The sequence below is a fragment of the Pecten maximus genome, unplaced genomic scaffold (assembly GCF_902652985.1).
Source record: "Pecten maximus unplaced genomic scaffold, xPecMax1.1, whole genome shotgun sequence".
Classification (NCBI taxonomy): Eukaryota; Metazoa; Mollusca; class Bivalvia; order Pectinida; family Pectinidae; genus Pecten; species Pecten maximus.
Window position 1 is genome coordinate 4,798 of NW_022982586.1, and position 16,202 is coordinate 20,999.

Here is a 16,202-nt window from a genome sequence, read left to right on the forward strand (position 1 = left end):
TTTTCCTTCTGGGAATTTACAGATACGTCCAATTATTGGTCTGCCCTGCAGGTAGGGCGTAAGAATTGTACCTGCTGCCCCCATTGCATGATCCTAAGAGGCGACTAAATTTGGGATCTTAACTTTTCTCTTCTTTCTGAACAACTTTCTTTTCCTAATGTCTCCCCTTGACAATGCCTCACTTTTGGCCTTTAGTTGAACGTTCGCCCGCTGTGAGGCTGGCCGGTATGCCTCGTCTTTTCGCCTCCATATAAAAATTCTGCTGTCGTTGCCGATCACGATTTGACTTTCATCAGAAAAAATAACATCTTTCGAATATTTTTCTACAGTCAGATTTCTTTTCTCAAAACAAAATGACACACGTTTTCTCAGATTGACTTCACGAACAACCATAGTTTTCTTCACTACCCTTCTACGGTATCCCTGATTTTTTTAATTTCTGTCAATTGTTTTTTTACTAACGTGTACATCATTTACAATGTTCCTGTAGTCATTTAATTTGGCTGTTACTTCATCCAACGATTTTCTCCTATTTCCACGAACAACTTTCAAGAGCCTTCTCTGGTCGCGATCTGTCAAATATGGCGTCCTTCCACATCGATGTGTTTTTTCAGTGTTTCCTCGTCTCACATATCGCTTCCAAATATCAGAAACTGTAGAGTTTGGTATTTCTAACCTATCTGCAACAATTGTTTGTTTTATCCCACCTTCTATAATCGCTACCACCGCTTTTCTTAAGCCTGATGTCAATTCATTACCACGGCGACCCATGTTACTTCCGTGAATTCCTGCGATTCCGTCAGCAGACGACGCAATTTATTTTTACCGCCACAACATTCCGCGTGACGTCATCTTTCCGATGACGTATAGTATTACGCGAACCAAGCCTCCGAACTGGATTTATCCTGATTTTTATGCGCCTCGCGAAATTTAGCGGTAAATATTACGACGCGTTTGTCCGAATACTTCTGTCCGGTCTCTGTAGGTTAGTATGACAGGTGTCATCGATTTAACCAAGGTTTGATTGGCTGGTGTCATCGATTTAACCTAGACTTGTATCACAGGTGTCGTGGATTTAATCAAGGATTGCATGGTGGATTTCGTCGATTTAACCTAGATTTGTATGACGAGTGTCATCGATTTAACAAAGTTTTGTAAGGCGGGTTTCGTCGATTTAAACTAGACTTGTATTGCTCGTGTCGTTTAGTTAACCAAGGTATGTATGGTCAGTGTCTTTAACTTGACCTAAATTTATATGGCGGATAGTCGTCGATTTGACCTAGGTGTATTTGGAGGGTGTCGTCAATTAAACCAAGCCTTATGTGGCGGGTGTCGTCGATTTGACCTAGTTTTTTATGGATGTCGTCAATTATACCTAGGTGTGTATGGCAGGTGACGTCGATTTAACCAAGGTTTGTATGGCGGGGGTCGTCGATTCGACCTAGGTTTGTATGGCGGGGATCGTCGATTAAACCTTAGTTTGTTTGGTAGTTGTCGTCGATTTAAAATAGATTTATATTGCGAATTTCATCGATTTTACCTAGGTAGGTATGGCGCGTGCAGTCAATTATGTTTTCAAGAATTCTCGAAGGAAAGTGCTCGAGAAAAATATTAAATTTTAACAATTCGACAGTGTTATTTTTTAGTTATTGGTCTTGCTCTGGGGAAATGGAAACATAATCCTATGTTCACACTCGACACTACACACATCAGATGAATAAATATTCGTCCCGGAACGCATGAAACGCCTTGGTGAACAAATGTTAAAATCTCCCGAAAGCAAATGAATGCATATAATGCCTATTCGCTATCTACTAGCTTGCATTTCTTCATTGAAATTCAACGTCCCCGGTGATGATCATGGAAAGTTACCTCTAAAATCTTTGACCGAATAATCCCAAATAGTTTATTGTTATTGTATGCATTCTCACTCGTTTAAAAGAAGATACATGTGTTAAGCTGAGTAAACATCACAATAATCAGGTAAACTAATATCGTATTTCTGTTATTATTACCAATTAATCACGGTTGAACGACCAAATGCATACATATAAATATACATCCTCCCTTTAAAATATCCAATAATGAATTCACCATAAGTAGTAGGAACACCACATAGATGTCACTACGTGCAATTGTTATGAAGTCTTTTACAACTGTACAGGAATGACAAAAGTGTCAACTTCTTAAATATTTTATATTTTTCTACCGTCAAGAGGGAAGTAATTGATATTTATTATTTAGATGTTCTCTAAGATAAGTTATCTCCACATCTCTCCTAGATAACCTTTAACCTCGTAGTTCGTATCTAAAACATATATAATAAGTTCTTTATGCGAAAAGAAGCTCATCGTCATGCCCTTTATTTATATTATACGGAAACAGAAAATTACGTTTAGATACGTCTGACTTCAGCACCTAACCCTCTGAGATCAAAATGTGACGTATCTTCAATATATTGCTGTATCCAAATTCACTTGTTACGCAATGTCATCAACTTCTGCAGGCCAACATTACAGCTTTCCTATAACAGTCCATTCGTACTTATACACTAAACCGATTTAGTTATAAAATTTAGCATGTACATGTAGGTCGCCATGTTGAGTCTGCAAAGGTTAGATGGTTAGAGACAGTAGATTTAAACTACTTTTACAGATTTCAAATAGTACTTTTTGTATTTTCTGACATTCTTGATATAATTTGTTATTACAGTAAACGTTCGAGGTAACGGCTGTTTCCATGTTTACAGTTGAAGTAATACATTTGGGGTTAAAACCATAAACAAGTCACTTAACTGAGCAAGAACATTCCAACCAGAATTTCAAAACTTCACAAAATAGCATTACCAGTAAATTCATCAATAGTTGTGTGTTCACGTTGCTGTGATACTTACAACCCACAGCCCCTCCGCAGTGTCCATGTCACAGAATTATCTGATAATTTCCCCCTTTGTTGTAGTAAGTGGGTAGATACCGGAGGGAGATTCCTGTGGGAAAGTTTAGGTGTAGCTGTGTGATGATGCAAATCAATTACACGTTACAAATCTTTACAGCGAGGCTCCGATCTGATTACTCGGCTCTCTGCGATAAAAGTGAAGCCCGTACAGGAAAAGAATAGTCCTGTTGTATATCACTGCATGTTGTATGATACGCCAAATTGTGCCAACTAATGATTACGTTTAGATACGTCAACCACTTTCTGAGATCAAATGTGATGTATCTTCAATATATTGATGTTAACGGATTTACTTGTTATACAATGCCGTCAGTGTTCACGTAATCTGCACGTGCTGTGAGTGATATGTGTGTAGTGAGTGAGCGAGTAGCGCATGCAGTGTACTGTCGACTAACACGAGTACCTTTCAACTCCCCTCACTCCGCACATGACCAGCACCCAAGACGAGCGTGGTTCCCTGGCAAGTGTTCTCGTGTCTGATATCGTCATCAATGTCATTCTGTCATTAATTGTTTCATTATATATGACCACTAGTCAATTAGTTTGTATTCTTTTTTTGTCTCTATATCATACTATATGTAATTGCAGACGAAACATAGTCACATGTCTTGTCTCGACAGAAAGTTTACATTACCAACAACACAAAAACACTTATGTTTCTTTTTAAGCAAAGATCTAATCTACGACGTTAATGTAGGGTGTTGTCATCGACACAGACGGATTTAAATACATTTTTAATATACGTAGGCCTCTTTATGCATTAATAGACATTTCCAACGCCCCTTGGTGATATTGTTGAAGAATTTATTTCTTGTATGCACCTGCTGCTTTTAGCATAAAGTAACTATACACAGGGTGACTCAATGCATTGCATACGTGTTTGAACGTTCTATCAAATACCAAGATACAAATGCTTCGCACGAATGACACTCAAATGTATTATTTATTAGAAACATATTCTCTATGCCGATTACCAATAACAGATGCAGAAGATAGAAAAAAACAATAAGTTAGCGAGAAATCTTTGATTATCGGCATGAACCATTCCATTGAATTGATATATATAAATCTTTACATCTTTAAAGAAGACTTTCACGTCTCGATAGACTTTACGATATAAGTAACCATCTAACTGTACGGGTTAAAATCCACACAGGTGATACAGAAAAAAAGTGGAGAAATCCAATTCTAACACAACTAAGCAAACGAAGAGAACGTCTTTTGTGATCTAATGGTAAAGGTTGGATTTCAAAATGGCCTAAGAAGCAAATACAATAGCTTGTTTGTGCTATTGGTAGCCTCCGTAGTCATCGTTTACAGCAGATAGTCATTTAAACTAAAGATTACATACACAAGAATATCTTATTTATATATGATTTATTTTATTTTATTATTAGTATTATTATTATTATTTTTTTTTTTTGGAAAAAAAACCCAAACATGAACATGCTTATAATAATGATATGCTATAATATATGTAAAAGATTAAAAACAGGAGATACAAATGTGGTGGTGAGTGAAAACATGTTCTTTTTACATTAAGCCAAACTTCTGAAGGTGAAAAATACAGCTACGTGTTGAAGTCCATTTGTAGTCATGCGCTAAATGCTTTTAGATGTAGTGACGAATCTATCAAGATAAGCTTGTAGATCGGCATGTTGAGTCGGCTCAGGTTTTAGATCAGAGGACATCTTTGTCAAATCACGTCACACCAAATCTGACAAAACATCCCTAAACCCTCAATCAACATCCACATTTTTCATCTTTACTTAGCCGTGAGAGGCTGTCAATTAAGGCTTTTCCCGTGAAAGTGTCCTACCATGTCAAGAATGTAACAATTTGGAAAGGGTATGCTCATTAACTATAAATAATACCGCTTCCTCTGGCCACTGTAGGTGATTCTATGGAGCTTGTGATCAGAGCTCGGTAATAAATATATATTAATCGTCAAGTATGCCAGTCGCCCGCTTACCAAAATACTTCGGAGAACATTGTGATGTGCTCCAGAATATTTTCATTTGTAAGATTGTCACGTCAACGGAACAATACAACAAAAGTACTGTCTAATGCTTCTAATATGGAATGAAATGCTTTCTGTCTTACTGAAAACCGACATGTTAAAAAGAATTGAACACTGTTTCGATGATATTTCCGTCTTCAATTTTACCGAGAGCAACAGCATTGCATCTTTGTGGTTTGGAATTCAAATACCAATGTCATTGGAGGATGAATAATGTGGACAAATTTCTAGAAACTGTGTTCTTGTACATCCTGTCCAGGTTTTACAATCTTATCATCTAAAGATAAGGAAGACTCCTACATAAGTAGCATGTTTTATCTCCAAAAGATCATTGATGATTCCTTTGATCTGGAAGGTAGCTGGAAAGTCACCATTTCTCTTCCATCAGGGCGAATTTCAACATTCGGGTCAATTTGTCATACCCCTATAAAATAGTTTCTATATAAACTCTATTGACAAAAATGCCAATAAATGAACTGTTCCATCGAGCGGTCCAAAGAACTGTTAAAATGTGTTGTTGGACCGGAGTGACGTCACACCTACAATTCGTGACGTCAATGCGACGTCAATCCTCTTATCGTTTGGTAAACAAACATAATGGCGGAAGGCAGCACTCGATTTGTGGAAGCAACAGAGGATGAAATTCAGAAGATTTTGAACGACCGTGACAGCAAAAACACGAAAAACGTTATCAGAAATGCTGAAAATCTTCTACATGAATACTGTGAAGCAGTTGGATGTACAGTTGGATCGCCCCTTACCAATGTTACAGTTGACGAATTGTGTGAAATTCTACGGAAGTTCTACTGCGCTGCAAGGAAAAAGAAGGCAGTATGTATGCTAAAAATGTTTTGAGTCAATGGGGTATAACAAAACAGTTATCGAATGGGTTTTCGGACAACAAATGATTTGTTGGACCCTCACACAAACAGTTGCCCTCGGCCTTCGGCCTCGGGCAACAGTTTGGCTTCGGGTCCAACAAATCATCTGTTGCCCTCAACCCCAGTCAACAACTGTATATTATTTCACTGTGAAATGTTGTGAACAACATATACGTGATGACCAATGACATATCGATTTATGATGGAAGATGAGTTTGGGTTTTGCGCGTGGGCAAATTGTATAGTTTTGATTGAAAATATTCGTACATAGTGTGCATTTGGCGTTGAAAGATTGGCCATAACATACAATGTGGATCTTCTATGGGTAACAAAGGGACGTTTCAGTGCGCAACAAGATCAACACCCAACATTTTGATCTTCAGGTTGCGGCATTCATTTCTGATCATTCTCTGAACACTTAGCACACGTCTCACACTTTTTATCATTAATAAAGTTATTGCCGTCAGCTTTTAAAACATCTAGCAACCAATTGTGCTGGGAAAGTCTAAAGTTTTCAGCTAATATCAAAGTTTTCATGTCTCTTCCAAAGTCAACTTCACAATCCGCACCTACACACATATCTTTCTTTGTCAAAACGGTACTGTATTATGCAATTTTCTAAATTGGATAGAAGCGCTTAAATATAATATTTGAAATCATGGACATAGAAGCTATTTAATAATGTAAAACGTTGTTTTAAAAGAACAATGTCATTGGGGTATATTGTTGTAAGAGTTGTTTAGACAACATCAGTCATGCAATTTAACGTCCTAACTATAATTATACAGCGATGGTCATTTATGGACGTACGTGGCCAACACATGTCGGCATTTGTGTGTGTGCATTCAGTTCTGGAGTGCTACAGGGTGGTCTGTTGTGTCCACTATCGTTCTACAGGTCATTGGGGTGACACATATCCAAGCCAAAAATCAACACTTTGCACCAACGGTAAAGTTATGATCTTAGGGCAGGATTAGGGCAAGTGATAGAGCTCTCTATATGCTTAATTGTAATTTATTCACAAAAACGTGGCCTTTTCACAAAATGCTTAAAAAACAAATATCATCGGCGGTAAATTTGCTGTTTAAGTATTTTGGTTCTGGTTCAAACTTTTCCTATTTTATCAAAACGAAGAATATTTTTTATGTTTTTTGTGGTAATCTGCGTTGTTAAATAAAGATAACGGACAAACTTCTCTACAATATCGAATGTGAACTTTATTTGAACTATGAATGCTGTGAGAATTCTCGAACTTTCACATTCTATCTGCGAACCTATTAAGATATTCTTCCCAGCTAGTGCGATATCATCGACGAGCAGGAAGTGCAAAGATTTTATTCTATGTAGGATAGAATGCATTATTTCTGACGACACAGTGTCATCATTTGTACTAACAACCAATGGCTGATGATCAGCAGCCGAGGAAGAGAAAATCATATTTATGTGATTTAAGAGTCTATGGAAACATTTAAGGATATGAAAAACAATCCCTAATTGTCTAAGCGGATCACGTAAGAAATGTTTAAAAGTTTTAAAAGTATTTATGTAATTTCATTTTGCGCTTGTTAAATCATGCCTTCTCAACCGGCTAATAATTAATTACACAATGATATTATTAAATATCATTTTTAAGATCGCATCTGGGGTAATTTCACATAGGACAAAAACTATTTTGGGTAATATTAATAATAATCAGACTGCATATCTTTCTTGCAGGAATTGGGGAAATATACATATCAGCTTATTAATATTTAACACGGCTGTCGTCAAGGTGATCCACTATCCCATATACATTCATATCATTAGCTTGAGTTTAAGATGCCAAAATATAAGATAATAACCACATTTAAGGCATTGAGATTGAAAATATACCAATCCTGAAAGAACAGTATACAGACGTCACTGGTTTGATGTTAGATGAATTGGAGAGGTCGCTTGGTATATCTTATTTTGAGTTGATAAGTCAAATATATACAAATATATACAGTAATTCTAAAAGCAATAATTTAGCTTTTAAACAACTCAGAAATTATGAGAATAGCAGGAAAAAGTATATTTTAAAGTCTTCTCTTTGGTTATCAAAAACCTCGAGGTAAATAATAAGTTAGTTTTCTTTCAAGACTGGTTTAAGGCAGGTGGTTTTGTAGTGAATGATTTGATACACAAATCCAGACACTTAATCTTAATCTTTCTCTCTTATGAAGAACTTCTTCATCAAGAATCAACACCTTCTGGTACCCGACAATGGAATCAAGAGTTTAATATATTAATATATATTATATATTTCATTACAATTCACAATTGGTATATATTGTAATTTAGGCAATCGATTGTTAAAGTGCCTGTGTATTAGCCGTGTAGCTCATTTTGATTTTTTACATATGTAATCTATCAATTTGTTATATTTACTCTCTCTTTTCCTCTCTCTAACCTTAATTGATTGCGGGTGTGTATGGGTAGGTGTCTGTATGTGAGAGTGTGCTCTTGTGTGTGTTCTTCTGTGTTAAGTTTTTTTTTCAGTCATGCTTATTATGCTTAAGTTTGCAAATAAAATAATACAAAGAAAAAATACAAATAAATAAATAAAGCCTCTCGTGTGTTACTTGTGTTCACAAAGACGTTAATTTCATTCATTTGTTATATATTTGCATTATTTATCTAATTTGTCATAAACTTCATCCTTGCTGATGTACGGTCGCTTGATTTATTACATACAACTGATTTGAAGGTAAAACTGTAAGTCTTGATTTAAGTAAGTCAATGTTATTTAAAAAAAACAATACTGTATATACAAGAAAGATAACAATTAACAATGTTGATGAATGACTATATAATGTTGATATGTACATTTGATGAGGTTTTTCTTATTTCTTTCCAAATATTGCAGATCCTAGATGCCTCAGAGGTATAAGCACGTGGTCAATTTTATGGACTACTCCGTTGGTGGCGGCGATATTGGCCTTGATTACTTGAGCATTGTTGGCGTAAACTGAGGTTCCTGTAAAAATAACAAGGTATCAATGACGTAAAATAGTTGAGAATGGAAAATAACAATTCCATTGCGACATAGCTTCTGTAGTAATCTCATGATGTTTATTTGGTCAGAATGACACCGTCTATAGAGACCAACCAACCAATTGTTTTCCCATAGGCTTTAGTGTTAACGTTTTGGATTATTTCATTCAAATTCTTGAATTGAATATGACGATTATAGTTTATAACAAAAGTTTAGGGTCTGATATAACACCTAATCAAAAAAAAAACGTTGGGTCCTTCAGCTCAAATTTTCTCCAGGGTACCCATTTTGAAAATAGGTGAATTTCGCAGTAAAAATTCTCAAAAATCTTAAATGTTTACCTGTTTACTATTATCACGAGAACTGTTGGGGAAAAAACCAATCGGACTTAAGAAATCTATATCAACATTTCTTATTGATAGTTACCTATCAGGCTACATATCTATTTTCTCACTTCATAACATACTGGCCAATCAGTGGCTGCCAGACATTTTATCCTTGGCTCAACTTTCTATACACAGGGGCTGTTTCAAAAATATATTTTTTCAATTGGTTGGTTGTTCCCTACAGCGGTTACAGAGTCAATTTAGGAGAGGTAGCATTGTAATGATATGGCCTTTGCTTCAATGAGCAATATATTAGAGGCACCAACAGAGGGAGAGCACCATTACATACCTGTGGTACGTATTCTGATGACGTCATGGTGAGTATCAAGTGTTCTAATGTGTTCCCTGTTGTACAGACCGGCGGAATATTCTGTGTGTGGGACCACGTGGTATTCAAGGATTTCTGATAGTAAAGACAGAAAATTGTTCAAAACTAAATTAATCTAAATATATCGGTGGTAAGTTAGACAATCACTATAGTACTAATTCCATTAAGAAAAAATCGCAGAAAATGTTTCAATGATTTTGTCATTTCTTGTTATTTTTGTATATACCAAAACATGTCATGCCAATGCAATAGCTTGTGACTAATTGGTTATAGTATGACTTGGTCACAGTTACTAGGGGAGAAGATGGATAAAAAAATTTGCATCTTGTGTTTGATCCCATTTGCATATTTGCAAATGAAAAAATGTATAATTCAATACAAAGTGTAGCTTCGTGTTTCTCAAATCTTACCTTTTAGAAGTTGTGGGTTTTGTGCAAGGTGGTTCAATACTCTTGATCCAAGTCGTGCAAATGCGTCATTTGTCGGGGCAAATACAGTGAGAGCGTCACCTATTGGTTTCAGATAGTAATGTACAAGAACATCAAGTATTTTTCAATACACTAAAATATTGTATTAGATTTACTTTAAAATTTCACATCTTATGATTTTTTTAATTGAAAAACTTAAATATAGCATATCTTATGTAAGCAACTATTGATGTTTAAGAAATAGAAACACCGGCAAGTCTTTGATCAACATATCCTGACTTCATATAAAACTTGGAATACCTTTGTCTTAAACCAGTTTTCTAAGTCCATCTTTTTAATGAAAATAGAGTAAATGAAATATCATCATAAATTTCAGCCTGAAATACTACTATTTTAACTTAGTGAAGATAGACCTATTGCCTATGATAGCGTTCGATAGCAACAACTATTATTGTATACTGAACTTACCTTGTAGGGCTGATACCAGATTTGCTGATTTGACCTTCGATAACAAGGTGGATAACTCTGAGGCGCCAGCAACGATATCGACGATACTGCCCTCTGGTGGCATCATTACTGTATCAATAATATGGACATATCCGTTGTCAGCTTCATTGTCAAAATGTGTTATCCTTGATCCTTCCACAGTAACTTCCTGATGATTGAGAAACATATATTACCATAACTTTAGATCCACTCTCCAAATCTTACTTAATTGTGTACAGTTATATGCATACGGTAATTACTGATTATGAACATGTAGGTTTATTACTTTATGCTATCGATGAATCCGAAGAAAAACATTACTCCTATCAACACAAAACCAATAACTGATTTGTTTTCTTGTTTCGCTTCGACTGTACCTAAGCAGGTCAATAATCAATTTCCATGCTGTGTTTATTAATCAATTATTTAATTTGCATATTAGTTGTTGCAACAGTTTGCTTTTTACATATTGCAAAAAGAGATATCTACGATGAAATAATGTTTCATTTTCGCAACAAAAATGTATTTAACTGAACTACATGCTCAACCACTTAAAGAAATATTGATAAGAAATATAATTGCATAATAATTGCATAATTGCACTTACATGATTATGACTGTAGATGTTGAGACGGACTTTCTGACCAGCCAAAGTAGTAAGTTGAGCCTCGTTTGATGCATCCTGTTTCCGGATAGATCCCGGAACCACGTGGTATTTCAAAACGTTGGCGAGAGCATTTACGTCGTTGCTGAGTGAGACAAGAACATCTGCGGGTAACTTGGCAAAAGCAGCGTTGGTGGGGGCAAAAATGGTGAAGGTTCCTGTAAGTTGTTAGAGTGGGCTTTTAGTGTGCATTGGTTACATGCAGAGCTCCTTTATATATTTATATATCTCATTTAGTGTAATATCAAAATTTAAAAAAAATATAACAGTTGACACCAATGCATTGAAATAATTCATTCGTATGTTTGTGGCAGGTTCACAACGTCTGATTGTTGTAAATAATATCAGGATAAGAACACGTTATACATGATATAAATAATATGAAAATCGGTAATTTGCACAAGCGATTACTGACCTTGTCCAAGTGCATCAGCTAGGCCTGCTTTCTGTACCAGACTGACCAGTGTTGACTCTCCGGAGGACTGTAATACCTCTACTAGGTTACCGCCCAATACGGCATGTAGAGCAAGAGTAAAGCAAATTAGACGGAACATGGTGCGTCTTGAATGAAGATTAGAAGTGATTTCGTCTGGAGGACTCTGAGGTGACTGCTAGTTTTTGGCGATATTCCACTCCTATTTATACTGATTTCAATCAACGATCTGTTTCATAAATTGGTGATATAACAATTCAGTGTGACCCCCCGTGTTGCGTAAACGTGCACTGGGAGACACGAATGTACTAGTTTTTTCATATTTTCTACTAATTCTGAAATTTTCACCAATTTTACCAAAAAAGATCTAATTTAACCCAACCCAGTCCATTTTTTCAGCATCGTATCTAATTATGAATTTTCATGGCTAATTTTCGACGGTCAAAGCTAGTTCTGTGAATCATATCCAATTTAACATGACCACCGTCTAATTCTATCGAGCTATCTAGAAATCATGAACTTTACACTATTTATTTCATGACTATCTAAAAGTTTCCCCGACAGTCTAGAAATGTCCGACAGGGTCTATTTTGTTCTCCACTGACGCGAATTCTGCTCCTCGAATCTAATATTGACGGAGCAATCCAGTTTTCGTGAAAATCGCCTAATATTAAACATCATGACGAATATTGCGAGATTCGCCTCGGGCGGTTCTGTCGCGCGGCAATACCAGCACTGCCAGCCGTAGACTACTTTACCTGGACAGCAGCCATCCGTGACCATCGAGTCCCGCGGCTAGCCTCGACTTGGGAGCGCTCAGCCGTGAAGCGGTCCTACCATAATCACCTATACGGTGTCGGTACCAACTCGAATTAAGTGTTCAAGCTATAAATATGCGATACATACACGATAAGATACATACATTATGTATATCACATGATGTATATCTATATTTCTGATATCACATACGATACATTCACTTTTTTTGCAGATTGTTCCAGTTAAATTTTCATTAAATGTGCTGCATGTACATCATAAGACACCTGAAAAAATAAAAGTATTACATTCACAATACGACGATTACATATTTATTGTTATTCAATTGAGGCAAATTTTGTATCAATAAACGATTAAGTTGCGTACTTACCGTACGTTTAAATCTGTTTTTACCCCAGAATCATATATATATACTGTTGTAAATTTTAAGCATAGGCAAACGTTAGCCAAGTTCCGTTGTGGTAATTTGAAATTGAAAATAGAGACAGGCCGGTATTCTCGTCCTCCCTTAGCATTACATGAGAGGAAATGTATTTTATGTCAGTCAGGATTAGTAGAAGACGAGCGCCATTTTTTAATTGACTGTGAGTTTTATTCAGATATTAGGCGAATTTTATTTAGTGAAGCAAGCAATTATTGTTCAAACTTTTTAGAATTAAACCCATATGAACAATTTCATTATCTTATGACAAGTGATGATCTTCAGCCTATTTTAGCTTCTTCACTCTATCTGATGTATCGCAGAAGATCCTGTTTTACCTATATTTAACAGAACTTTTTACTATATTGTGTCTCATAAGTCTGGATGTGAATATAATTTTAATGCAACTTGTAAAGTTTTTATGACTTCTACTGTATTTTATATATCTGTAATATTGACACGTGACACGTTAATAAAATATTTTGTATTGTATTGTATTAATAAAAGAAAGAATATTGTATCGAAAACCTCTTGTCATCCACTTCACAAGGACACCTGGACAGTTGTTGATTACAAGGCCTGGGGCATTTCTAAATTGAACCTGCTGGTTGGCTTCCTGCCTTAGGCGAGAGCACAGGTAAATCCCCGCCCCCTTTTTGGGATGAACTATAAGCTGGTTCTGTATTTAACATGACAAGTATATTAGTCCTACAATATAAGACTTCGAAGGTACAAACGTTATCTTTTACGTTTATTGTCGGGTATCAACATTTTTGTTATTTGCCGAACCTCTAAGTACATCTTCTTTGGAACAGATGCCTGCATCAGAGACCTATATATCCACTATATACGTCCCTGGTTAAATATAGAGAAATATTGTAATTAGCAATGGGTTACACTATCCGAGCTCTAATATATACAAGCTTACTAATAAGAAAATTTGAAACTGTATGTATCACATCGATGAGATTAGAGACTTGTGATATACAAGTCTCTGATGAGATATAGAAAAACAACTAAACTATAAATCCTATATAGTGTCTCCGATATTCTATAGATGTTTCTTACTGAATATTGAACTGTTTTTTATTATCCATACATTTATAATGACGCCGAGGGTATAATATGTATGCATTTCATGTAACATGTTGAAACCGACTTCTCTGTGCATATTTTGTTGTGTATAGTGTGACCAGTATAGTCATTATGAATCAAACATGAAATAGAAGATTTGTAAAAAAAAAAAAAAGATGTGTTGAACTATCATGTCTTACGTTTGACATAAAGAAAACAACTGTGTTATATAATACAATCTTTCAATTCAATTCAATTCATTTATTACTTTAAACCTTACGGTTTATCAGTAGTATTATCAGCAAAGCGTCGTCGTTCCAAGCCGATGTTTTTAATTCAATTTGTGAAACACCTGATAATAATAATATGTTTATAATATGTACTTATGGGCCGTATGGCCTAAAGTCAATAAAGAATTTGAAATTTGATAAAACGTTTCGTGTTATTAAAGATATTCTTTCCTTATATATGATCAGTGATAATCCTATATAGCTTTATGGATTCGTACGTGCTAACTTCGGAATAACATATATTGATATCAGAGAATTTGAAATTGTGTTTTACAGCACGTTCTAGATATCGCCTGAATTAGCTGTTTTTGTTTTCACTCTTATCAGTTTCTATGTTTGCAATATGACTACACTGTTGTATACTCCACACACCACTCATTCATTCGATATTACCGCTCAGAAATGTCATAACATCTGTATCGTCATTACATTGTATATTGATGCTGTCTATCTTTCGTTAAATTGCATTTTAAAAATAGTGAAGATAAAGAATTGTATTCTGTCATTTTCAGCATGCTTATAAGTCGTAAGGATTGAATTGAATAAACATTTTAAACAAAAAAAGACCGGTCTATAATCCTTTAATTGATTCGATCGCTGTATAGAAAACCAAGGTACCGTTACAAAAACTAAATTGTACGGGTTAATGCAGCGGTTGCTATGACTACTCTGTGTGTCAAGCGACCGCGATCTACTACCTGTTCACCTGTCGACACGGGTGACCAACTCAGACTTTTTATCTATGTGATGAGAAAAACGTCCGGATTACTGCTGGAATTTACTTAACTAACATTTCGTTTCCGATATGGAGCTCCGGATTCGGAATCAGAACTTCCGGACTTGTGAGTACAAATATAACGTTACGGAAATTCGTTCCCCGACATTTCCGTCGGGATTGTGAGTTTTACGGACTATCGGCGTCCAGATTTAGCGGGTCAGCTGTATTGGTATATATAACAGAAATACAAACACAAAGTGGAGTACGGGTTAGATATATACATATTATGTACAATTTGGATCTCATGGGATTCGAAAATAACCTACATATATTTATACATATGATCCCCCCCCCCCCCCCCCCCCCTACACAGAACAATAGAATATTTTCACTAAATACATATACACATACAAAAATGTACATGCACAATTATATTGATATTATCAAAAACACGTTCATCTTTATAATACCGTCAGATATGTCATATGTCTCCGATACCGTGAATCAAACGTTTGTATTCAAAATTGTGATGTACAGTGGACCCTCGATAATCCGAACACCTTCGTTCCCAGTCCAAACCGTCCGGATTACGAGTTTTCCGGACTGCCGAATTTCGTCTACCAGGTCAAAAAAATTGTCGTGTAAGAGTTATCTCCCTTGATTACATACAATCCGGGACGTTTCATAAACACGTCTAATTGTCAGACTTTTTAACAATAAATAAACTTATGTTTCTGATATGATTTTTGATTTCTTTTGTAGAAAGTAAAAAATAAACTTTGTTTTTAAAAGAACATGTAAAGTGAAAGTTGTTTTATTTATAGCGGGCATATGTGTCCTACAAACACCACACATGTGTCACGTCCCGGAGGTTCACAAACAAGTAGAAATTACAAACGTTAAATACCTTAAATAAAAGACCCGGATTTTACAACTTACCATAAGTCCATGTTTTTTTTTATGATTTTTACGTACCAGAAACCCCAAGCTATGTATCTAAAAGTACGCTACACCAGCGAGAACTACCGAAGAAGTCCGATAATTATTAAACCCGTATTAACTTAACAATGTGACGCTTAATTAAGTATCATACGACTATTGACTAATTTGTGTGTAATCAACCCAGTTCTTGTGATCACTGCTTAATACGTAAATGTGTATGTAATTAATAACGTGCATCTTTCAATGAGTCGTCGTTTCACGTAACGGTGTTACAAAGCCGATATCCGTGTTTACCCAATACAAGTGTTCATGATGTTAATTACCGATCATAAATTTATTACATGTATTTGAGATTGATTAATTATGGTATCACGTACTGTATG

At 35.6% G+C, this 16,202-nt stretch overlaps 1 protein-coding gene across 1 annotated transcript; it reads right to left on the minus strand.

Annotated features, from left to right (window-relative positions):
- Positions 1 to 8,720: 8,720 nt before the first annotated feature.
- On the minus strand, positions 8,721 to 11,718 carry LOC117320585 (transforming growth factor-beta-induced protein ig-h3-like). Its single transcript, XM_033875141.1, has 6 exons — positions 11,580 to 11,718; positions 11,104 to 11,322; positions 10,483 to 10,665; positions 9,997 to 10,095; positions 9,548 to 9,661; positions 8,721 to 8,854 (listed from the first exon to the last, which is right to left on the minus strand). Exons 1-6 carry the CDS (start codon positions 11,716 to 11,718, stop codon positions 8,721 to 8,723), a joined length of 888 nt encoding a protein of 295 aa, XP_033731032.1.
- Between the last annotated feature and the right edge of the window lie 4,484 nt (positions 11,719 to 16,202).